The sequence below is a fragment of the Dicentrarchus labrax genome, unplaced genomic scaffold (assembly GCF_905237075.1).
Source record: "Dicentrarchus labrax unplaced genomic scaffold, dlabrax2021, whole genome shotgun sequence".
Taxonomy (NCBI): Eukaryota; Metazoa; Chordata; class Actinopteri; family Moronidae; genus Dicentrarchus; species Dicentrarchus labrax.
The window spans coordinates 12,321,173-12,347,905 of NW_026136702.1; the positions used below are offsets into that span (position 1 = coordinate 12,321,173).

A 26,733-nucleotide genomic window follows, 5' to 3' on the forward strand; every position below is an offset into this window, starting at 1 on the left:
GAACGCAGACCAAAGCAAAGCTGCCAATTATCCTATAAAACATGCATATCTTCCAAAGCATGGGTCTCCTTTGTGGGTTTAACCTACCAAAGGCAACGGGCGGTTTACAAGATGCTCGCTCAGTGGATACAATTGTGCTTAGCATAAAAGGGAACACAGACTGTGAAGACCTAACAATGAACCATATCTCCCTGTAGTCTTTTCAACGAGCTGCATTTACATATCAAGCCACTAGCCTGATATGTAAACACATTCCATCAGATGCCACCATCGCAGCCAATGAGAGCCATTTCAATCCTCCTATAGCTCAGATACTGTGTAGCATTAGACAAAGGGAGAGAGGCCCAAAAGAGACATCTCATGTCATCACCCAAGAGAGATAATGGAATTGTTATACATCCTTGATCACAGACACTCTCACGGCATCTTGCTCTCTTTTTCACTCATTCTTTGTCTCAGTGCTCTTAAAGTCTCTCTATCGCTCTCCCTCTCTCACAAATGTGCGCACACACACACACAGCACACAAGTTAAAATTCCAGCACACTTCAGTGCGATAGCTCCTCTTCTCTTTCAGGGTTTCATCTCAATAGCTTTTTTATCTGAGGACTTCAATTTGCAAGCCTAGCTGGAAGGCAGCTCCTCCTGATATGTTAATTGCAGGGTACTTAAGCGCTAAAAGATTAACATAAAACCCTTTGGAAACAAGCTAATAGTTTATGATAATTCGTGCATGGCCTTTGTCTGTCTATCATTACATTGCCTCTAGCGGTAATTTTATCAAGGGGCTGTAAAATATCATTTAAACAAGTTCACTTTCAGATAATTAATAGTAGAAACTGTACTATTCAATTGAGCCACACTGGCACCATTAACAATATGGCAACTAAGCTATAATTAAAGTATTTTATTTTATTAACCTATTCATAACGTTGTGTAAATGATGACACAGAGACACAGAAAGGCTTTTCTTTTTTTCTTGCTGAAGCACTGTCACTAGGGCAATTACAGGAACCTAGGGTTGTCTCTTCAGTTAGCCGGGCTGATTGAAGCTTTTAAATTAGCAGGTGAGTGCATGGCTAGCATACCTCCCACAAAGAGAGAGATGGCAAACATGCAGGAGACTTGCACACCAGCGTTCGGAATCTGCTGAGCTGACAGATTGGAATTTGTGCTGTTTGCCAGGACTGAGAGATTTAGATTGAGACAAAGGTTTTAACCTGGATTTGAACCTGCACTGGGTGAGATGAAAAGATTCAAAGAGAAGAGAGAAGAGAGATCACAGCAAAATTATCTTACTCAGAAACACCTAGCAGCTCAGGGACTCAAACACCGCCATGTTAGGGAAACAATCAGGGGTCTGTATTGACAGTGGGTCTCTTGATTCAAAAATAATCTACCGTCATGGGTATTAAAAAAAAAAGTAAACTACCGTACAAAAGCAGTGACTTCCCTCATAGTTCACACCTAATGCCATGTGAAATGTTTAAGCATGACTGTGTAGGGTGTGTGTAACAGTTCACACAGGCATGCTTGTACAATGCATGTACATGTATGTGTGTGTGTATGTGTGTTTGATAGGGACACATTGGCCCCTTCACACACATGCACGTGCACAAACACACGCACACACACTTTCTCTTTCAGACACACCATCCCTCTCATGAATAATACAAAAACCCCTTTCACCAAACAGCTCAAATAGCTATTCATTCATCTGCATACCTGGAGCCTCGCAAAATGATTGGCCCGCCATTACCACTGGAAAAAAAAAGGAGAGAAATGTTCCCCAAACAATTTGCTTCAAAATGAGACAGGAATGATTCTGTTCTTTTCAACCACAGAGACAGGCCCCTGTGCATAATGATGTTAGCGTAATGGGGTGACAGATAGACTGGGAGACCATGACATTAGCATGAGAGACGCACCAGTGAGCAGCCGCTCAACTGTGGTCTCAGAGGGCCCTCAGACATACACTCTGAACATCGTTTGTCTCACAGCTCTACGAGCCTGACAAATGAAGACACGCCATGTTTTATGCCAAGCAATATACCATTCCACTTTAGCAAACACGTGACTTAATGACAGAGGTAGACTCGTCTCTGCATTACAAACCCACTATCTCTTGTCCTATTAGTTAAGAATAACCTCATTCAAGGTTGGATGGAGAGCAGGGGCACAGTCCCCGCCTTAAGGATATGAGATGACAACGCTTTAAGACAATTAAAAGACAGAGGTTAGCTGATCTAAATAACGAGAAGCAATGACCAATTCTTTGGACGAAACCTTTTCTACTGGTTACATGCTGAGAGTAAACTGAAACCACAGCTTTACACAGTAAAGATCTGACCTACAGTAAAAGCTATTTCCAGGCCCAATAAACTTAAGGCAGGCGTGACAGTCAGGTAGAGAACACTACTGCAAGACATTATATCTTTATCAGTGTGACAAATTCCCAATCTCACCTTTACAAACTAAAATTACAACCACACATTTGTTTTACCGAGTGTGACGACACATGAGAAGACACTGGAAGGCCAATCAGCAGCACACACTGAGAAAAAAGGATTGTGCTACTATAAAATCTAATCTCAGAAAACCAGAACATGCTAACATTTTGTCCGCATGGCCTTTACCAGTCTAGCTAACTGTCAGAGTTTGTTATGGCTAACAATATTTTTTATGAAACTCCAGAAGTATGTCAAAGCTAGGGGAATGTAATCACATGTTTATAAGAGGAGATGCACAGCATATAACATGTTGTCAAAATCTAGATGCTGCAGACATGAGCCACAGCCTAAAAACGGTAGAGCTCTGACAGCCCTGCCGTCCGCAGCACGACACTGTTGAAGGGTGAATGCCTCCTGTAAACATTTATCTTCCCTGTGAGTGTGTGTCTGTGTGTGGTACAGCCCGGCGACAGGAGCTTCTCTGAGGCTTTATCTACGGCATGACAAGACAACCTGTAATATACGAGCATCTGGAGCTCCTCTTCAAACACAGCCTTATCTTACGCCAAACATTCCCCGAGGCCAGAGCAGAGCAAGAGTGGCCCAGACCAGACCAGACCAGACAAGACCTCACACCGTCTCACCGTATCCCACCCAACCCGTGAGCTGAGTGCCGGGCGTGCAAGCTGGGAACAGTCCATCAAAGTACGTGTGTGTGTTTACAGGGAGTGTTCTATGAGCGCAGCCTCGACAGCTGAGAACAACAATGTGACATTGCAGTGACGGAAATCATCTGCTTGGAGTTTTTCTTCCGTCCTGCTAATCGGGCTAGAGGTTAATGGCGTTGCACTCAACACAAATGGACACGATCTCTCTTCATCCACTGACTTAAACATAACTGTTGAGACTAGAACTAAACAACCATCACTCATGTTGCTGTTTGGGGGAATTTATTTTACATCAATCTTAAGATAAATAGTGAAGGCCATTACAGATCTTTCAGAGGACAACTTGAATGAGCTGCATGCTATCACCTTCAAAGTGACTGATAGCTGCATTCATAGGTTATTAGGAAATACTTAAAACAATTTTATCAAGAGCACTGGGTTGTTCTACAACTGGAAAAAAAAAACACACAGACCCCCCCCCCCACACACACACACAAAATTGTATCTTATATGCTTAAAACACTGCAAACATTAAATCAAGTATGGCGAGTTTCATTGCCGTGAGCAGTCTTTCTTTCCATAAAATCACTGGTGTGGGTGAAGAAAGTGTGTGAAAAGAAAGCAGCCCAGTTAGGAAGCTCCATTCTTTTCTCTGTGTTGTGTGCTCTGCTCGGACCGCTGCCTTCAGCCAGCCTATGGGGGGGATGTAGACATGCCCCTCTCTGGGGCCTGTACATACGGCCTGTGCCTCACTTCAAAGAGAGGGCATAAGGGCAGAGTACTCCCCCCCCAACTCAGATCCATTCGGCTCACAGCTGATTCCTCTATGTGTGTGTGAATGTTTATGTGTGTCTCACTTTGACTCTCTCTAGGCCCCTCTAGCTTTCATTTCAGACCGCTTTCTATCCTCTTGTCTTTTTATTCTTCTTCTGGAAGATGGATAAAGGAAGACATGGAAGTACAACCCGTAGCTTGTGTGTGGGTGAGTGCTTTGTGTGTCTTTCTTTGATGTCTGATAATGAAGGGCAATACTGTGCAATCTCTAAACATGCTGTCACACAAGCCCCCATCATGATTCACAGCTTAAGGCAATGCATACTGATATTACTGTGAAACAAGAGCATTCATCAAAAATCAAAACAAAGGGCTGTACGCTCACCTACACATACCTTGTGACCAATGAAAAACATCAGCCTAAGAAAGACAAAAAGAGGAAGAAGGAGTGTGTGCAAGAGAGAGGAAGTGCATTTGAAAAGGAGAGTGAATGCTGGAGAAAGGAGCCCAGCTCAGTGGCTGTGGCACAGGGAGGTCTGGCCTTTACAAATCCCTTCTTTTTTGATCTCTTCATCCAGATGAAAGAACAGCGGCAGGCAGGATTATGCGGGACAATTGCGCTTTCTTCCCAAACCCTGACTTGATCGGCTTTTACGAGAGCCCTAATCATTTTCAATTAAGCATATTTTCTGACATCCTGTAATAGCTACAGTGCTGGTCTTAAACTCTCCCGCCGCCCCAGCGCTCCCCTGCAGCCCCCTTCTCGCTAAGCCTCTCATTCTCAGACAGCGTGCCTGTAGTGTCTGCTGACAATCTGAATGGGCCCGGACTGCAACTTGTTGTTAAGGTGCCAAATAACCCATTTACCAGATGCTTGACAAGGATGTTATTTGGTCTGCTTTGACTGAATGTTCTTTTGTGTCAGTGGAGCATTGAATTAGTGTTGTTTGTTTGTAGAAGCCCCTGGGATCTTCCTCAGTGTGAGTGTTATTTGTGTATTTTTCTCCTTTGTTTTGGAAGGGGGTTCCTTTTAATATGATAATCAATAACTAATCCAACTACTATAAGACACACAAGGAATTATTGTTTTTTCACAATTCCACTAGTTCCCAAAATGATTAATCCCGACATTCAGCCTGGTAAGTGTGCATGACAACATCTTCAAACACAGCCTTTTAAGACATTAACTGTACTGTAATGTCACAATGATTTCATTCATGCTCATTCACCAGGTGCTTAATTCCAGTACAACTTTGGATCTAGGTCTCAAGGTCTCAAGGACTTGACTGAGACAGACAGCACCATTAGCAGGCCCTGGACAAGCCCCAACCCTGACAACCACTCACAGCTGGCAATAGCAGGCAGAGGAATGGGTCTCCTTTTCTTCAGTTTAGCCAGAGAGAAGTGAAATGTCCATCACTCACTCAGCACCCAGTAGGATGGCTGGCTTTATTTTGAAGACGAACAAGTACGGATGGAGAGACAGAGAATGACACAAAAATGGCATTTGGTCAGAAGTTTAATAAGCTAGATTTGACAGTGAGGGAGCTGGTAACTTCCACTCAGATGTTAGAGGATGATCTGAAATGTTAAGAAGATGAAGCATGAATGAAACAATCTGGGGGCGCCCGGCTAGCTCAGTGGGTAGAGCTGGCGACCCATGTACCAAGACTGAGTCCTTGCTGCAGCGGCCCATGGTTCGGATTCGACCTGCGGCCCTTTGCTGCATGTCATCCCCTTTCTGTGCCCCCCTTTCCTGTCTATCTTCAACTGTCACTGTAATAAAGGCAATAAAAGCCCAAAAAATATACTTAAAAAAAAAAAAAAAAAAAAAAAGAATGAAACAATCTGATTAAAAACATGGTTAAATACAGTTACCTTTGTATTAGATGTTAGTATGGACACACACTCTCACTAATATAGGCATGCCTGATTCCATACTATATACTATCTTTATAAGTTAGTTAGTTTAGTATTTTTTCCTCTCTGAAGTATTCAAGAAACTAGAGCTGCCCTCTAGTAGTAATAGTAGACTTAATTGTTAGTCGCTGAGAAGAGTTTCTTTATTGACACATTTTTCATTAGTCGGATAGATGCAGAAAAACAAAATCAAAATCAAACTCCGTTCAGGAGCTTCGCATTGGCCCCGGGACCAAAGTATCAGGGGATTGTTGCAACACGTACCTTTTCTCTTGTAACATGCAGGTGCACTGTTGCATATGCTAACTACAAGCTGCTGCTACTAGCTAGTTAGCAGTCCTATTAGTTGTCTATACCTGGACATGGAGCTAGAAAGACTGGGGGAGTTCAAACACTACTAGCGTAGGAGCGGGGGGATCCAGCGGCTGATTCACAGCGGCTCCAACCAGGACTATGACTGTGAGGATGAGGACACGGCGGGCTCAGGCAGGGAAGAGGAGCGATTTATAGTATTTGTTTTTGTGAAGTTGGACTTGTGTGATGTTATACTGTGTTGAAATAAATCAACTAAATGTTCAGTGTCCTTGCTGGTTGTTCTGACACATTCAGAATCACTACCGCTTTTTTTGTTATCAGGTGGCTGTTAAAATGTATATATTTGAATAATTAAATTAATATCATAAAAGTCCAACTACAAGTGGACAGCGAAAATCTGTAGTCGGGGACAGCCCTACAAGAAACAAAAGTGATTTACTGTTTTGTGGCAACAAGAAACAATGTAAGATGTGCACCCACAGACGCCAATCAGTCACTGTGTCCCAATTTCATACATACATTCATAAAGTTTTGTACTAAAAAGAAATAATACAATACTGTGTTCTGACGGATGTCAACCAAATTGCAGATTTGGAAAACCACAGACAGTTAAACTTCACGAAGAGAAAGCAGCATGTCTTTCCAAAGATTTTAAACAAATATTTTGTTTTTCCGAAGCTGCATCGTGGTATTAATATGAAAATAAAGGTAAAGTATTTTTATTTACATGCAGGCTGCCTTTTTTTAATGTATATTTAATGTTGTCACTTTTGTGGTGTGAACTCACTACATACTCAAACTCTGCTTATAATTAGCATGTACAGACGTAAGCAACTGGGACACAGTTAGAACACTACTGACAAATAAACTTGATAGGTGGAAGGCAAAAATGTGTTCCAAGGATTTAATACTTAATTACCATCGACCACGATTAATTCATTTGTTCCAGCTTTGAGCAGCTCCTTGATGCTCGGCATTGCACTATGGAACAACAGTGTCCATCACACCGGCATTGAATTATTATGTATTATTATTATTGGGACACAGCTTAAAACGTAAACCTAACACTCCTACATTAAAACTTGCCCCTAAATCTCTTTCCCCTGTCAGGGCCATGAAAACATTATTGGTTTTCCTTCACTGTTGACAAGTAAAGTTAATACAAGCATTAAAAATCTCAAACTTGAATGTCAATTCTGTGAGACCAGGAGTGCGTATAGTCTTTTTCACTCTCTCTCTCTCTCTCTTTCACACACAGAAACACGTACACAGACAAACACACACACACACACACACACACACACACACACACACACACACACACACACACACACACACACACACACACACACACACACATACAGACATTTACGTAGCATAGTTTTGAGTCATGTCTGTCTGCCAGTGGCTGTCTGTCATTATCGGCTTTGATAATGTCTAACAGTGTCTTATATAGAGAACCCTACCAGGATGAGTTTGTTTCCCCAGCTCTCTGCAGCTCATTGGCTGGAGCCTCTACTTCTAATCACCTTTCATTACAGCCTTCTGATCCCCAGCTTTCCTTTGTACACCGCACTTCGTCGTCTTTATTTTCCGCTCTAATTGCATGTGAAAGATGCCCCCTTTGATTCTGCCTGCATGCCAAAGTGCTATCAGGGAGAGAGTGTCGAAAAGTGTCATGTGTGTCTGTCTACTTAGAGGATGAGGGAGCCGCAGATTCACCTGCAGAGGACAAACCCGTTTCTCCCCAAGATATGACGTATCTATCACCAGCTCAGAGGATATCAGCGCTGTCTGTCAACATAATAGGAAAGGGTAGGGGGGGTAACAGGATTGAAGAGGGGAGGGGTGAAAGGAAAAACATGGAGGTAGGTGCTTTGAATTGCGCACTTGTAGCAAAGCACTCAGTTGTGAGTTTCTGAGCAACGTGACGCACCAGCCTTGTCAAGTGTGGCTTGTTTTTACCCATTCTCTTTTGATTCTTGTCTAAAATTAAAATAAAATAAAAAAAAACATTGACTTTTCTCCTCTACCTTTTTTTTTTCTCCAAATGCCATCATTTGTTGCTGTTCAGTGGAGGTTGTGTACCCACCATGTTAGGCTTGTTCACTGTCAGTGTTTAACCTTTTCAATATGATGTCTCTAAGACCTTTGGTGGCCACAGTACGGTTATAGAAAGGCTTATTGTCTGCAGGTTTTATATCCTCTGCAAGAACTCGTTAAATGCCCCCCACCTCAGAGCAAGAAAATATAGTGCACATGAGGCACAATTAGATAATTTTGTGGCTCACCATTTGAGGAGGTATCACTCTAACAAGGAACTTATTTTGGTAACAAATTTACAGAATGACCCTTGAGTGGCCTGATATCTGTTCATTGTTAAGTTAGTGTTCCAGGATGGGCAGACTGGAACAGCAGAGACACAGAAAGACCTCACTGTGACACAATCTAATCAAGAGTTGTCCTAACATATTACAAGTGACTTAAGCTCTATCTTTCCTCCCAGTTAAGTCTCACTCACTCAGAATCAAAATAACAAGGGAGACTGAGACGAGGAGAGAAGGTGAGACAGAGAGGGAAGATTAGGAGATGGTGAGGAAAAAAACACACATCCCTTTCTGACTGAAATGGAAGAATACTTCCGGCTCCAATTTCGGCATATGCCAGGGAAAGCTGCAGAAAGATAAATGAGCTCTCCAGTACCAAGAGGAAACTGATTCTTTATCTGGCATGGCACTATTTACTGACATTAAGAATGATAATATCAATCAGCAAGCTGTCAGCAACCAAAGTGGGCTGTAAGGAGAACAAAGGTGCCACTGTCTCTCTTTTGATACGTTTACAAGGAGATGTTGATGTACCTGCCATTCAGGTGCAAATAATGTCATCACCACACACCCAGATCAGGACCCGCTGCTCCACCTTGGTGATGAGTAAAACTGCCCAGGGCCCTTTTCCAATGCTAGTGTTCATAAAAGGGAAAAATAAACCTGACGGGTTAATGAGCTAGCAATCAACACAACAAGAAGAGCAGCAGAGCACCAACATGTCTGCACTCCTCATCTCCCTGTGAAATATAGCTGTGGGTTACAGATTTTTTTCTACCTTTAGTGGTGATGAGCGGGAGAAAACACATGGCAACAGCATCAGGGACGCGTCTGTGTAATTACTTTTGGCCATCTTTCAAACCTTTCTCTCTCAGGAGAGAGATGTGTGACAACATATGACAAGAAAGCCAACAGGCTTTCCATACAGAATAATGGAATCCATCATCACTGAGGCAGACACACCTGTCTGGCTTTGAGAACAATGCCACACTGCCTATTTATTAGGTGCCAGAAAAGTTTATGTTTGTTCGGTGACAGTGACAGCAACTTGATCCTTTTCATTTTTGGAAGGGGGATCTCAAGCTTTGGGGAAAGGAGGGAGGGAGGAGGGGGGAAGTCTGACTCACATATTTTCTTCTCTCAGTGGTGCACAGTGAGTTCTCTTTCTTCCTGATAGCTGTCTGCTAAGAAGTCAGAAGACAAATAACAAAGACTGTCATTCTCCAGAAGGCTTTCACTAATTTTTTTTTTTTCACCCTCACCACAAAATGATACATATTATATCCTTCTGACACTTCAAGTCCAGCACCGTCTCAATCTTTTTTGGATTTGCAAGATATGGAATTGCATAGCAAAGCAGGGAGTGATTTAATTATTCATGCTAGTTTGATATCTGTATCCGGCATGAACACAGCTGATTAATAATAAGGAAACAGACTTCATGACTGGCAGCCTCCGCCGCAGTCATTTCATACGAAATTAGAAAACACCATAAATGAAATGTTGAGGTAACTCAAGAAATTCTACCACAGAATGACGCCTGCAATTTCCTCACTAATTAGAAAAATAATTACCTGATTAAACAAGTGTATACGTTTACTGCAAACATCCAGTGATTTTTTTTAGACAGATACTTAAAAAACCTGCTTATGCATATTGAAGACACACTTTGACATTTTCAGTGTTTTTTCATCTGGTGATTTTCATGAAGTGGGTTAGGATTTGTTTAAATATAAACATTTTAAAAAGGACAACCTTTAATTCAAAGTGTCAAAATATACTTTTTAAGATCGAGAATATTAGATTGAGCCATAGAGTTTGTTGTTGGTGTATGGCTGCTCAGTGGGCTATCACTTTAGTCTGACTGTCAGCCAGCCATGTTGACAGAACAGTGCTGGCTGTCATCTTAACAGTTAATAATTAGGCTTCCTCCTGCCACAAAACACAGTGCCACGGTGACAAAAGCCAATGGCAACCGAGGTGGCGGCTTGGCTGCCGCATTATAAATAGTCTGACCGGATGATTAATGAGAGGGGCCACCAAGCTAAAGCAGTAATCTCGCACACAGACAAAGGCTGCCTGCACAGCTGCCTGCACACAAAAAAATTAAACAAAACACAACAAGACAAGCCCTGTCCCCGGATAGAAACAAGAATCGAGGCAGAGTGGCAGAGAAAGTGGAAACATGCCAAGTAAATAAATTATTGAATTTTGACCGACAGCTTATGAAGACTTTACTTAACCTCTAAGCGCTTTTGGGGGGATCCTCATTAACATTTTGACATGCTCAGTTGAATGGCAGGGTCAGGCAGGTTCCAAATGCAGGGGAAGTTCAAAAGAGACAGGCAAATTCTTTTGTGATGATCATGAAGTAGAAGTAGAGAAAAATGAAAAACGAGCACGACGGAGAGCCTTAAATGGTTCAATAATTTGAGAAGCTGGAATTGTTGCCTGTGTAAGCCATGCCAAAATCTAATTTGTTTAGAAGAGATATTTAGTTGGCAAATAAAGATTGGCTAAGCAAGGTTTCAATAGCACCACAGGGGCCTCTCTACAGACTCCTCAGATCCACACAGAAGTGCTGGGAATGGGCTACTTGTTTTCTACAGCATCCTATAAAAGCCCAAAATCTGTGCATATTATTTGTGGTGAAATTAGACACTGTTCAGAATAAATGCATGTTACATTAGGAAAAGTTTTTTAGTCCAACTCAAACTCACATGGTTGATAATGTCACTTCCCATAGTTTAAAACCATCTATCTGTTTAAATTAGGAAATGTTGTCCGCTTGTTTCCCTTAAACATTTGAGTTTTGGCTGTGAGTCATATTTTCCTCCCTGTTTCCATCACCTACCTTTATGTCATGCACAGTAATAAGGGTTGAGCACTTCTACTGTTAATGTTACACTTTGCCATTTTCAAATTATACTCATCAAAGCACACATGTCAAATCAATCAAAGGATGACAGTGAATGGATAACAACAGTGACAATAGTGACAAATATCTGTTTTTCTCTTGAGGGAAAGTTCCACAAACAAACATGGATGCTCTATTCCTCTACCGGTCAACAATTATCTTGAATATTTGGATGTACGGCTGCACCAAGCAGGTTTTTCCATTTGATGGGCCTTATTCTTCCCCTCCACTTTGCTGTGCTCAGCTGGCAGGGCTCTCAGTCGTCACAACATCTCTTTTTAATGCCCCTGACAGGGGGTTATTTGCTCCCATATATGTTTTCTCTCCAATTACACCATGGCAGGCTGGAGGCTGCCAAGCCACGCTGCTGAGATGCTGATGGTCACCTCTTTGACTAGTCCTTCCTGCCTCCTGCACTATATTTTTCATCTTTTTAGATTCTATTAGAGAGGAGGACTCTCTCATTTGTCTGTCCTTGGTCCAAAGTGTTGTTTAACACCTGACAAGCACCAGCACCACAATGCCAACTACTTTTTGGTGAGAAAGGTAATATTGGACTTCTGTTCTCAATTTTTCCTTCAAGGTGTATGTCTGATAAGAATACAGTCTGAACATTTTAAAATAACAACATAGAAATAAAGATTCTGTGTATTCAGTCTGTGTGTAATATTGAAAAAAATTAACATTTTAATGTACAAATAATTGTCCAAATAGATAGCAGCCATAGTAGCCTGAGCAGTCATGGGGATTTAAATTACCACACATACTTTCTTAATTATGTCAAAGCGTTTCAACTTGAATATTTAATACAAAGTACAATGCTAATCCCCACCAAAACACATTAATTAGAATAATTTGCTTGATTCTTTGTGGCTGTTTACAGCAATCAGGTTGATCAAAGACCAAGTAAAATGATACCAAGGGAATGATATCTCAAATATACAAGATGCAAACCCTCTGAATCAATAGAGCAAAACAGACAGCATTTGTGAGTATAGCTTTAAGCTAAGTGGGATGCCAAATGCAAAGGGTGCCATTGATACCACAATGAAAAATGCATGATTTCAGAGAGAGCGCTCTTTTATCTACGAGGCAAGATCAATAGTGGGAAGGGGTTATGGAATCAAAGTTGTTTTGCTGATGCAGTAGTTAACTGACATTCTTAAAAACATCTGAACACAATTTGAGAGAACAAAGCATGCTAAAAGACAATTGGAGGAGAGTAAGGTGAAGTTCTGTGGGTTGATAAACTTTCTTTTCACAGCGAGGAAGGCAATATCAAACACTGAGTGTACAGGGCAACAGAAGTCAGATTCATTTACCACTGACAAGTTCTATGCAGGATCAGTGATACATTTATTTGTTTCTTGGCTTAAACTACATAGAAAATAAAATAAATAAATAAAAATAAAAATCACAATAGTTATGACCACAAATTCTAAATCAACAAGACGCTGTATTTGTTTTCATCAGAAAGACAGTGTGCTCTTCTTCTGTTCTCCTGAAACACTGACTTCTCTTAATAGATAAAACACAAATGGACTCTGACAATGTTAATTCAAAAGCAATCTTGCCAGCATTGTACTAAAATAAATCTTCTGGCCCACCCTCACACAACATCTGAACATTGATTTCAACATGACGCTGACAGAGCTAATTATTCTGTAACTTAAGCCTTGCTTCTGTCCTGACCTTTGCCCTGTGAGTGGACTGAGGAAGAGCCAGCAGCTTTCAGCAGAGGCTTGGGCCTGTCTGGCCTGAGTATGTGACAGCAGATAGACAGAGAAGAGAAAGAGAGAGAGAAAGAAAGGGTCACAGAATGGAGAAATAGAGACACAAGAGCACGAGACAGAGGAGAGAAAAGGAGACACAAAGAGAGAGGGAAACATGAGAGAAAGAGAGGCAATGAAAGTGAGTGAGAATGACTGACAGACAGAGGATTCGTCACAGGCAAAGAGTGAAGGCTTTGGCCACAGAGGGACCTGGTGAGAAAGCTAACAGATAGCAATCTGAGTTATCACTCTGTGCCACGGCTAACAGCTAGCAGCTACCCTGTCACCGCTGCCTAAACAAGCCCAGTGTTTTCATCTCCATATACACAACGCGGCACTCTGTCTTTTCTTCTGATGGAGATAAGATGTATAAATTATGAGCAGCTGACAAAGTCTACTTCGGCGCCCCCGGCGTCTCATCAATCACTAGCCTGTGTGTCAGCAGGTAACTGACGTGGCCCCTGGAGGCACAGCCCCCTCTTTAGGTGTGTGAGTGTTTTTGTGTGCAAAAAAAAAATGTGTGTTTGCAACTGTGCAATTGGGCTTTTGTACATGTCTGAGTATTGTGTCTGTGTGTGTACATGTGTGTATGTGCTATGTGAGGAGGTTGTGTGAACAGCTGATTCAGTCTTAACTCCACGCCATAAGAGACAAAAAAAAAAAGAAATACACACAACTTGCACACACCAGCCAGACAACAACAACTCCTGAGTGCATGTGTGCGTGAACTCAAGGTTTTTACTGTTTTACCTTGGGGTTATCTGATGTGCACATATACTCCAAAGAGAAACCTAAATGCTAGAAAGAAGCAGAAGCGTGAAGGACTGAAATAGGATACAAAACAAAAAAAAAGAGTGAAGCTGGGATCCGACTTGTTGGGTGGAGTCCTGTAGGCCTGAGAATACCAGTGGTGGACCACCCAGTATGATTATTGGTATTAACAATTTTCCATGAACCTCGGTTTCCCCTGTCCACAAACAAAACAAGGTCTGGGCCTTTGGTTGTGACAGACATACATGCAAAAATACACTTTAACTGCATTTCCAGGGTACTAAATTCCTGACAGACATTATAAATGGCAACACTTGAGTGTTTAACACATCATTGCTAAAGTAAGCAACATAATTACACTGTGTGTCAGCAAAACAGCATAATTACAAGCTACAAGTTGTCAGTGTCTGATTTCACATCGTTCCCATTTACAGGCCAATCATAGTCTTTTCACCACTCATGTTTAGCAGAATTAAGGCTTAATTTTATTGCAATAATTACAAGCTGTAGTGTCCAAACAGTGCAGATTACATGGCAATTACCCAGTGTTAATGAAAATGATAGCAAATAAAAGAGATAAGTATTTGAAATTTCAGGATTTTGTACCACTCATTCGCTGTAAATGATTGCCTCTAACACCCATATGATATGTCCAAAAGAGCCTTTTTTAGTTAATACTGAATTTCCATTCAAGGACAGTTTATGTGTGGAAAAAAATACTTAGGAATAACTGCATTCAATGAAACATTTATTCCTCTTGGACTGAACTGGTATATAACCTCGAACCACATCACTGCTAAATTACACAATGTTTGTGTACACGGCCCAAAGCAGGTAGCGTTTGCTCGCGCACACTGTATCGATCCGCTGTCTTGAAGTGAAGTTCAAGAAGGAGAGAGCGAAGCAGAAAATTTTGACTCCCCATGGGGAAGGGAGAAACAGCTCATCTCAGCACCAAAGAGAAGGAGGGCTGTCATGTTCTGTGTGATGAGCTGAAAGACTAGAGGCGGCCTGGAGCAGCGGGGTATTCCTTCCCCCCATAAACAAACCTCCAAAAACAAACAGTTCCACCCCACAGAGAAGGAGATGGGACAATGAGACAAGAGAGAAGGGCAGACAGGTGTCAGGAAAGAGTGACATCTGTGACAGAGGGCACTAAGAGAGAAGTTGGATGAGATGAGAGGATGAGCTGAAGACAAGGGTGTTTTCATGAAAGGAGCATCAGACTTTCCCTCTTTCCGGCCTGCTAGTTTGGTTTGGAATCTAGGCTAGGACTTCATATTTTGATCACCTGGATATCTCATGAATTATGTACCATACACCATTAGCATTAGTTAGAGCCATCGCAGTATCAATGATACTATTGTTTCGAAGGGGGGTGGGTCAAGTCCTGAGACACATTATCTTTGAAAACCCTTCTAGAGAAAAAGGAAGAAGATGTCTGGAATTCAGCTGACAAAAGCACTCAGTCGTCCTGAAATCTGATGAGTCTGACAGGATGTGAGCCCATCTGATCCACTGCCTCAATATTCCCTTACACGGGGGTGGGGGGAGAGATAGTACGGACAGGCTGCTCCTCACTGCGCTTTTAGCACAGGTGTGATGAAAGTCAGAGCCGCCGCAGCTCGGCCCACCTCTCAGATTACCCTGAACACGTCTGGTGATGGACGTTGCCAGTTGGCAGGCCAAACGCTGGGAAGTGATGCCCGTTGTGCCCTACCCATCTGCCTGCTGCATGGAAACAGCATATCAGGTGATCCCAGGGGATACCTATTATCATATCATATTAAATGTCTGGGTTACAGTTGTAGGTCTTAACAAAATAAAAGATAGATGTTAGAGAATGGGACAAAATGGGCTGGTGATACAAGGTCAACGCTGTCAGTCTGACTGTCAGTCTCACCTCTGGGAGCTGTTTATCACCGCAAGGTAAGAGAGAACAGGGAAGACAGAAAAAAAGTACTAAAGAGAAATAGAGATCCATTGTCTGTCCGAATGGCTTTGTTTGCCACCTATCACCAATGTACAGCACTTTCCGTACTCACTTAATCAGACTCGATGAAATGACAAACCTTTGTTCCACGCTGCCTGGAGAAGTTATCCTTGAAATAAAATATGTGTTACTAATCATGACTTACAGTACATCTCACAGGATATCTTATTACAGACCTTTACAGCTCATTGGCTCTGATTGAATTTCTTAAGTATGGTACAGTCAGTGCAGAAGTCAGACCTATTCTGGGAAGAGGCATTACGAATCTGTCAGCTTGCAACTGAACGCCAACTGCAAATAGAAACCGAATGAAACTGTAAGAGGTTATAATGCCTTTGATTACCATTGAAAGATGCAAATAATTTGACAGTGAAAAAAAAAAAATCAGGATTCAAATTAGGGATGCTCATTTTTGCATCACAAATTTAATTTTCACTGAAGAAAAACTGTCAAACGTCATTATAATCCTATTTTGTCACACAGTTTACCTTTATGAAAAAATTGCAGCTTCTGTGATTTGGATATTCAACTTGGCCATATTGTGATTTCGATAACATTGCGACTTTAATGCTCAAACCTTCATTAAGCTCCCAAACATGATAAATTATTTGCAGATTGCTGACACTGAAACATTGTAGCATTAAGGACCTTCACCCACTTCACTGTCCATCTGTGCCCTGTAGCCCTATGTCAATCCTTCACAGCCCTCTCCAACACTCCATGAATGACAGAAGAATGCTGTTTGAGTGTCACTTGACCTCTCTGCCCCCACAGTGACCTCCAGTGCACCCTGGGTAGCCCTCAGTCTTTCACATATTTCCACTGCTAAACAAGAATGTCTCCATCTACTCCTCTGTCTCAACTTAATTTCCTCTTCACTGCTGTCCAATTCTCCCATCGCCCTGTTCATCACCCGGCTTCTCTCATCCCTTTTTTTTCTCGCTCTATTCAACACTTGAAAAGGGGAAAAAAAGAGGAAAAACGCCTCTCCACCATTAAAAAACACAGGGATGAGTGGCTATTCAGAGTGCAATTGTTGGGGAAAGGGGGCTGCTGTGTTTGTGAAATGTAGAGCGGGAGTGAGAGTGTGTGGATTTTGGAAACATGCATAGGAGCTGTGCATGGTGTAAGGGCACACTTCAGACTTAAATATGGAGAGAAGGGCTAAACAGTCTCTTAAGTCTTTCAAAAGCAACATGAGAGGCAGCACACCACAAAGCATGAGACTGAATTCACATCAAGAAAACTTTTGACTGGTTGAAGCCTTTATGTATTTGCTTTTGCACAAGTTCAGTGCTCTTTAAAACCTACTCACTATCGACCCCGAACAATTCATCTTAGAACCTAAAGTGCCTTCCTTAGGCTAAATGCGTGTGGTGCTGATATTATTGAAACTGTACGTTCCCTCTCTGTCACTCAAATGTGAGGCCCCTGACAGACTAAGCCCATAATGCACCAGATTTGACTGGTTAATCCTGTGGAAAACCATCCTTTTTGTCTCTCAGGTGGAAAGGTCGCACAGTGAGGCCTGTCTTCCTTCACCCTACAGTATTTCTCCCGTCTTAGCCTCCAACCTAAACATGCTCTAGCCCTCATCATTGGCCCCTCTCACCCCTCCTCAGCCATCTACCCACCCGCATGCATAAGCTACAAAGCTGGAGGTGTCAAGACTACCTGTCTCAACAGCACCCCCCTCGCCTGACCTGCGGATAGCCCTCAGGGACATTAATTATAGAGTAGTCTGACTTGTTGAGAGGAAAGAGACAGACAGAGAGAGAGAGAGAGAGAGAGAGAGAGAGAGAGAGAGAGAGAGAGAGAGAGAGAGAGAAAGTGTGAAGGAGAGACATGCAGACAGAGTAAAGGATATATAGAGAGAGAGAGAGAGAGAGAGAGAACGGGCGAGAGAGAGAGAGAGAGAGAGAGAGAGAGAGAGAGCAAGAGAGAGGAAAAAGATAAATGGAGAGATGCTGTTACAGAAGCTGTCACCTCCTAATCATGTCATCCTGCTGTACAGAGGTGATGCTGAGGCTTTACTCGATCAGGTTTCCCATTCATCACCAGGGCTGGTGGTGTTGGAGGATGTGGCGGGCCAATGTAGAACGGTAACTCTCATTTTCCCACAGAGTTCAAATTTTAAACTGGTTATATCTAAACCTGACTGTGACTCTTAGTCAAGTTAAAATATTATAATTCTGCTATGTTCTGTCCTGATTGTTGAGCTCAAACTATCCTTGTTATATCTATCTATCTATATACATATTAGCTAGTCCTTTCACATCCCAGTGCTAGATCACAATGTGTACATGCAGTGGATCTGGTTTACACAAAGCGAAGACAAATATATGTGTTTCTGTTCGAGGACCACTTAAAAGGAACACACAACATAAAACTGCTGCATCCATTTCTGAGTGTTCAGTACTGTGCTTGTAAGGGGAAAAAAAACACGGATCTATAATAAAATTATATTTCTGTATGTGGACAGCAATGTCTACTCCGCAAGCGTGGATAGACAGTGAACTGCCACCATGTGATCAGAGCAATCTGTCCAAACAAATGCTTCTCTTGCGCATTACCGTGTTAGATTAGACGACTCTCGGTCATTTGATTCCCTACTGTCTCGACAGCTCCCGTTTCTAATGGACCGAGTGGGATTTCACAAAACGCAAAATAGGGAGAGGTCAACGTGTTTGAAGGTTACCCCTGTCAGGGGAATCAAAATAAATAACGTTCAGGTGTGCTATTCTTTGTCAGGTGAGTATCTTAATGATGCCAAGTTAACACATACTAAATAACAGTGTCTCCCTACGCACTGACAGCCTCAGAAATAATTGACCAGCGTGCTCCAAACTGAGACGCAGTAGGCAGAGAATTCAATCCTGCAGCTGACAGAACCCATTGAGCATGTCACTAGATTTTGCATTATACACAAAGCAATGTCAGGTCAGGGATGCGGCCTCCTGCTAGTTATTTGCGATTGCATCTCTGAGGGTAAATTACCTGGCTCTCCATAATATGGTCTAGTTAACTAATTTCCTGACAGCACGCTGTCTCATAAGAAAAGTCTCAGATTTACTGCCTGTCAAAAACATGATGGACTGTTTTTTTTCTCTTTTCTCTTCTCCAAATGCTTGGCAGTCTCTCAACCAAGAGCTCATATTCAATATCCTCTCTCGGTGTGCCGAGGACATCTCTAATTCCAGACAAAGACGTATGGCTGAAAATGAACAAAAAAGAAACATAACCTTATTATGTTTGAAGGCTACCAGCAGTGTGTCATTTCATCCACATGTTCCCGTGCAAAAAATTACTGCTAAGGGGGTTGTAAAGCGATGTAGCATAGTCCTAAAGCTCTTAGTAAGGAAACAGGGAAATCCATTATCCTGAGACCTCTACACATTGACAAGTACATACATACAGTATATGGTGTCCTGTCATTTTGTTGTTATACATGTGTAAATCATTCTCTTTCTGTCAGAAAAGAGGCTTTGACAACAAAACCTCACCTCACCAACAGGGTCACGGGGGAAACTGAATCCCACCGCAGACAAAGCATAGTTTTACCTGTGAGAGCATGGCCTGCCATTGATAGCGACAAAGATGACAATAGCTCAGTGATGGTGTGAAGACTGCCTTTAAGCTATACTGTGCAAGGGGAACAATACAGATTTGCAGAATACCCCCCCACCACCACCGTGGAGCTCAACAGTGTCTGTTTTAAAGTTCACAATGCAGCGCCAAGGTCTGCCTACCCTTTCTTTTCTCTCTGTCTCTTTTTGTATGTGTTCCCATTCAGCTGGACGGTGTGGCCTATCATCGTCTCAACAATGACAGTAGGTGGAAACGCTAGCTTTCATTACACAAAGCATAAATAGTGTAATCTATCAGCCCTGCCAATCAGGATGATTGATTATGGGCTGTCAGGGAGGAGAGTGACACATTAGAAAAGTTTGGTTAACAATGCCTGTAGCTGGTGCGGGGCTGCTGCCACCCAGCCCAGTGATTAATGTGTTGTCAGCCTGTAATCCCACACCCACGCTTAATGAGGCAAGAATTTATCATCTCGGCAGAGTGGCAGATGTCAGGGGGAAAGGAATCCAAGTGGCTGGAAACAATATACTTTTTCTAGCCTGCGCTTGACATGTCTGACAAGCTCTAAAAACCACAAAGAAGGTCTGTGTAAGCACAAACTTCAGTGGAGGGACTTTCAGCTCTGGCTCCGTCCTCTGTTGCATGCTCATGAAAGTCGCTGCTGAAAGAAGACTCCATTTCTATTAACACTGTACTGAGGAACAGACATAACTGGTATGATGGATTAAAGCTCAAACGATCCAGCAAACCGAGAGAGCGAAAGGTCCAGTGCCACCCTGTGTGTGCATCGTTAAGGAGAAAAACTTATGGCGAATCATAAACAAAAGTGACACTTTTGTATAGACTGTATTCACCTCATCTAGCACAGATTTTAAGCTCCAACGTTCATTAACTTTTTTAATAGCTAGCAACATCTGCATGTCATAAACAACAACAACTTTACTTGAATTATCTGATAAAAATCTGATTGTGAATTAAAGCAAGGCTGCCTCGAGAGGGTGCACATGACAATCAGACATCAAAGTAAACTATAAATGCGAGTGCTGAAATAGTGATTAATGTTTACTGTCAACATCAACTAAAAGAGACAGGCAAAGAAATAACTGATCTCTTTGAGAGATTTAAAGTTTGGCACATTTCTGCGGAAACACCCGGTGGGGTAGGGGGTGAGAAAGAAAGATGGAATTTTTTTTTTTTTTGAGCACAGAAAACACTAAGCCAGCTGTCTCTCATTAGGCTAGCAGCATCTTCCTGTCACCAAAGAGACCAACAGGGAGGATTAGCTCTGATTGGGCTGATAGGCCAACGCACTGGGACGCTGCACTATGTAATAGCTAAAAGCATCATTTGATAAGAAGTGTAATTGTAGAGATGCCTTAGTGGCTATCATGTCATTGGTATACAGTACATGTGCAGGGATTGTGGAGTTTCGCAATCCCTTGGCATGCAATGAAAGAAGACTCAGTTTTATAGAGGAACATAATGACTGTGATATGTAGGGCTGCCTGTGCCGAATTTGCTTTGCATATATCTAAAATATGATAAGTGTTCAGTGTTACTCGAAGGTGGAAGTGTGTTATTTCCCTGTAGTTTTCTGTGTCTAAAAGAAACTTTGAAAACAGCAAAATTACTATAAAACTTGGCCCTTCCCAAAGGCATATAAAGTATCTAGTTGGAACAGCATGTGTAAAAAGCAAAAGCTTTGTAGCTTGCCAATCCCAGGCACTCAATATTATTACACTAATAAAAACTTAACAAAGACTTACATTTTACAGATAAAAAAAAGAGAAGAGTTACGTGAACGATCGCATGATTTGTCAAAGTTTATGAAAACTTTATATCAGAATGGGAGCGGGAGACATCTCATTATTGCTGGCCAGCCTTGGCCTGTTTTCTGACAGGCCTCAAACTCCACCGCTAAACACAAGAGACGTCGAGACAACAAATGCTTCACCACAGAGGCGTTCCTTCTCTGTACTGGATGCCAGCAGAAGGAAAGGAAAATCAGTTAATGCAACTCGGCCACTTCAGTGTCTCATAAAAGCCCTTACAAAAACACATGTTTGTTTTTATGCTCTGCGTTTAGCCAAAAATGAATAATACATCTATCATTTTTGCTTGCGAGAGTGATGTGACACTCGGGTCACGCACCCCATGTCTCCAGGCTTTGAAAGAGGCAATAAATCAATCTTGGCACTATTACTTACAATTAATTGTGCTTTAAAGTTTTACAGTGTGTTTATGATATACAGTGCCTGGATGATTTATGTGGACAGTGTGAGTCACTCCCTCTAATTGCTGTTGTTTTCCCGGCTTCTAACCCCTGCATGACCTCTCAGCTTAAGCTGCCAGAGTGCTCAGAACTGGGTCTGTCGCACTGGTCCAAACACTGGACAGGCCTATACTTCAGCAGTCAAAAACCAGTTACAATGAAATAGACACATGGAGGCATACACCACTCACGGATACTGACAGACAAATACACATACCTGAGAGAATGAACATGTGGCTCCCTGGAAATATCTTAAACAAACATGCAGTGTATTTCGTCTATCATACAAACTAAACACTTCCAAACAATTATAAACAGCTGTTTTAACATTTTGAATATGTTGTCATTAAAAGATGGAGAACAGCAGTGTCTCAAGTGATACAATTAACAGATAACAAGACATTATGTAAGATGGGAGAAAGAACATAATTTGAAAGCAAGCAGATCACAATATGTCAGTGAGTTTATTTGTCTGAACATAAAGCAGACAGGCACTAAGTATGGTTACATTTAGCAAACAGCTCCTACTCAACCCGCAGGGTTGTCCTTATTCAACCTACTGTATACGTATTGATTCAAGAATGTGTCATGAAAGAAAGGTGACAAATCAGGGTTCTGTATGTATAATGGCTGGTGCAAATGCAGAATCTAGCAGAGAGCGGAGAGTGGTAACAAACGTGCTTCCACAGCAATCTGTTGGGTTACATTTCCTTCCCCTGTTGAGAACCATATTCTTTGAGTTTTCTCTGAGGACATATTTGTTCAGTAAAATGATTCAGCAAACCCACTGAAGGCACATTCACAAAGCGCTATATTGCATGCTGTTTGTTATGTCTGAGAGCTTCGGGGAACTCTTAACTCTCAAGCACAGAGATGAACGTGGCAACATACTTTACAGGGTACATTTTAGACTTGAAAAGGAAGCAAAACAACCAACCTATAGCAAAATGCCTCCTCTATTTCCAGCATTGCATTGCAAAAAAAAGCCACAATCATTCATCACATAATGCACAATCATGGGTCTAAAACCATGGAGTCTATCTTAGATTTGGACTGCTGCCTTCAGTGCAAACTTAAAATGAACCGCTGTCTACTGCAGAGTAAAACAGGTTAGTGTCTGGGGAAGAAAAAACAGAACTGAAAAGATCCACTTGAGGACTTTCCTGGCTCTGTCACTGTCAATTCCCTTGAAGAACCGTTACCCTGTGTGCAGAGACTCATGGGACCTGGGAGCTGGCTTAAGCCACCCTGCAATGCAGTCTGCTTTACATTATATGCAGGAGGATGTGGGAAAAAAACTTGTGTTCATGCTAGAAAATCAAGTCAAATACTTGGTCGAGGCAAAATCTAAGTGACATCTGAGGAACATTTATACCCACTGACGTAGCTACCAAGCTGTGCTTAGTGAGGGGGACCATGGAGTTACTTCATTCACTGTGAAACACTCTTAAACATGTGGCAAGGAGTAAATGTTATTCTACTAGTTAAATTTGCTACGCACTTTTTTTAGCAGCGCTTGGGATCTGAAAACAGAATGTGCTGTCACAGTGTTTTGATAGACATGGCCAGTTTAACCCAAGGGTTCGACAGCATAATGTGTGCTCCGTGGCAGAGTGGAAGGAGGTAGAGGAACCGAGCCAAAAAGTACCACATGTATTTTCCGAAAGCAGCCCAACACAGTCCAAATGGCTCTACGTGGTTTAACGCCATTTCATTCCATGACCTCTAAGTCCTCAAAGAGAATTATCACATTATAGCATTCCAACACGCCCAATTTCTCAAAATACAGCTCAAGGCTTTTCCACTCTGACTCTGCTTAGTGTTGTGGTTTTGGGAAAACACTTCAATCGTACCCGCTGTTTTTTTTTTGTTTACTTCAGGTATTTATATATGTTTTTTCTCTCTCGCTCTTGTCTTTGTCATTTTGCATCTGTTTCTGTCCCACTACTTGTCCTTTCCACTCAGAAATGCAATATAGCAAAAACCCAAAAGAGAAAATTACCCCTGTCTGAGTTTGAAGCAAACATCCAAACATATAGACAAGTCAGAGACAGCTTATCATCACCCAATTATGGTGTCATGCCCACTAATGCATGAAGACACACAATAACAATTAAAGAAGCGATGAAATTATCCTCAGTGTATGGACATGGGTATCTTATTTGAGCACATTTCTTTGTTTTCTTCTTTGTCACAATGTCTCTGCAGTGAAGGTTTGACTCTGTGACCTGAAGATATACACTTTCCTAAAGGCTACAACCTTTTGATAATTCTATACTTGAAAATCTCATTACAGGCTTTTGGGTGTGTATCTATATGTGTGTATGTGCTTTTTCCTACAAACAACCGGCTATTGACTGTCTGGTTGTGATTTAGGCAACATGGAAAACATTGGGAATGTATGAAAAGTTATGGTGTTCAGATTGTGCTAAAGACCATAACTGCTTTATCAGAACCATGTGGCGTCGCTCTGGGCCATGCCATAATGGCATGATTGAAAAGGAGTTAAAACTGTGGTCACAATCCACTCCGATATGACTCAAGAGAGGTCTTGAAAGTTCAGCACTGTCTTTTTCATAGCGAGTCCATTAACTATTCCAATACGTACATCATGCAATGGGAATGATCTGATAGAGAAGGGCTCTTTCTTCAGATTTATGCTGTCATGAATAGGCATGTATCACTGTAACCCTGTAGCAGTTGCTGCTGTTTCTATGGTTTCAATTTATCTACTGTAAACAGAAGGAAGGAGTATTGTCAAATGAGGTCTGAGAGGAAAATAAACTGTATGCAGAGCAAAAAACTTTAAAAGACACACCCAAAAATAAATTATTTCATAAATAAACCTTTTTAAAATCATGTCTGTGGTCCTGTATTATTTCTCTCCAATACTTGCGCTAATTGAGACTCAAATGGTAGCATAAGCGACAGCGAGACAGCTAATTACCATCCTTTGTAATGAAGCAAATGGCAGACACTGTACCACGAGCTACTGTTATGAGCAACACCCTGCTGTACCAGACATAAAAGCAAACATAAATATCTAATTATGCCATCATCTCTCCTCGCTTTCCTGTTCTGTTGCAGAAGTTTCATTAATTGGTGGCCCGCACTATTGGTCAGCTTACAATCACTCTGATGATGTGGACAATTAGAGCCGGGAGGTACTCAGGGCTCATCAAGTCTGTGGTAGCTGACACATCACATCTCATCTAACTCAAAACAAATGTTGTGGAAATGCTGCTGTGACATCCCAGGGCCCAGATATTCGAGATGTCCAGGCAAAAATAATCTCTTCATTGTGTAGACTCAGTCAAACACTGCTAATAAGGAACTGAGGATAGGACAGCAGAAGTATGTTCAGGTGCACAAAATACTGTGTGCAATGGGGGGTAGACGCATTCTCATCAAAGCTGTAACCTTTTACTTTGCATAGGGAATAAATAATCATATACAGCAGGTTCAAAGACACAAAGACACAAAAACACACACATCATGTCAGATAGAATCAGTGATTATCTCTCCTTTCATCTAGGGCTGTGGCGACAAAGGCAAACATTTCTTTTTTACTGACAAGCTATGTAAATAATATCTTATAAAGTGACTTTACTCTGCCAAAAAGCATAGTAGAGGTCCTTAGTTTCTTTTTATATAAAGTGGATGAACAGTGTTTTCATTCCACTTTTCTCGATCTACCAAACATGCCAGAGTGAGGTTAAATTATTTCAATGTTTTGCTTTCTTGCTTGCCACTTGCATGAAGAATCAAGAACAAAGCATAGCATGAACTGACACTAAAAGAGTACACTATCTTAGTTGATCGCCTGAAACAATAAATATTTTGTTTTCCTCGTGCACTTTTAAACCCGACATCGACTCACATGCTTCTGATTTGTCATTGGATGCCTTTGCTACTGCTACTCTGGATCCATTTTTACTTCCCAGGCTCACTGTCAGAGCCCCAGAGACCTTGAAACGACAAAGCTTAGCTGATCCGAACAGTAAATATTTCATGACCTTACAATTACATGAAATCAAATCTAGGCAAAAGCCGTTCATTTATATTGCATTATCAAAGGAGTAGAAGAAGGGAGCAAAGGGGTGAAGTGGGTATATCTGTGAACCCCCCGAACTCTAATTAGTCTGTGTGGCCCAAAACAAGAGAGGGAGGAATAAGTGCATGGGCTCGGGATAATTAAGCGATTGTGAGCGGCATGTACGTGAGCTGTCACTCCAATCGCCAGCCATGTCACACTTGGCAACACAACCGTGACCGGACAGCCGCCCGTCGTCTTTGATCTGGGCTCATGCATACGGAATCAGGTCAGGCCGTGGTCACACACATTTACACACACACACTCACATACAACACACACATGCACACTTGAGGCGACAGTAAAGAGAGACTCTTTTCAAAAGGGCCACAGAACTAGGGACCTCTGTAAAAGGAGACTGACAGTCAAGCATGCACAGGAAGAAAGGAAGGATAAAGGAAAAGAATAGAAAAGGGAAGAAAGGAATGAATGTGACAAATCCACTCGAGACTTCAGAGGGACTACTACTTAAAACAGTGTAAAAAAAAAAAAAAAAAAAAAAAAAAAAAAATAAACCAAAGACAGAGCTTAACTTACAGCTTCCGACTTGGGTTTGACCACTTTCATGAATGCTCCTCTTGCCTGTGCCTCCATCACTTCTTTTTTGGTTACTTTCCTGGTGTCCAGAAACTTCAGCTGGGGCAACTTGTGCAGAACAAAGTACCTGTAAGAAAACAACAATTCAGTTTAAACTATACTGTACTGTACTGCCTTTAAAGGTCTCCTTGTAGGCCTGTTCTTGACAAAGAGACAAACAGAGAATCTGAGGAAATGTGTAAACAACGATACACTAATCAAAATGACACACTTTTTAATATGTAAATGCACGCATCAACTAAACTTGAAAAGAAGCCGTGTTTACTGAGATTTAATGG

The 26,733-nt window shown here is 41.7% G+C and overlaps 1 protein-coding gene across 1 annotated transcript in view; it reads right to left on the minus strand.

Annotated features, from left to right (window-relative positions):
* The window catches only part of lrmda (leucine rich melanocyte differentiation associated), a 199,071-nt gene that overhangs the window by 36,434 nt on the left and 135,904 nt on the right, over nt 1-26,733 (minus strand). Inside the window, exon 5 of the mRNA XM_051376457.1 lies at nt 26,396-26,522. Within this exon, the coding sequence (XP_051232417.1) occupies nt 26,396-26,522 (127 nt within the window). The remainder of the gene's footprint in view (nt 1-26,395; nt 26,523-26,733) is intronic.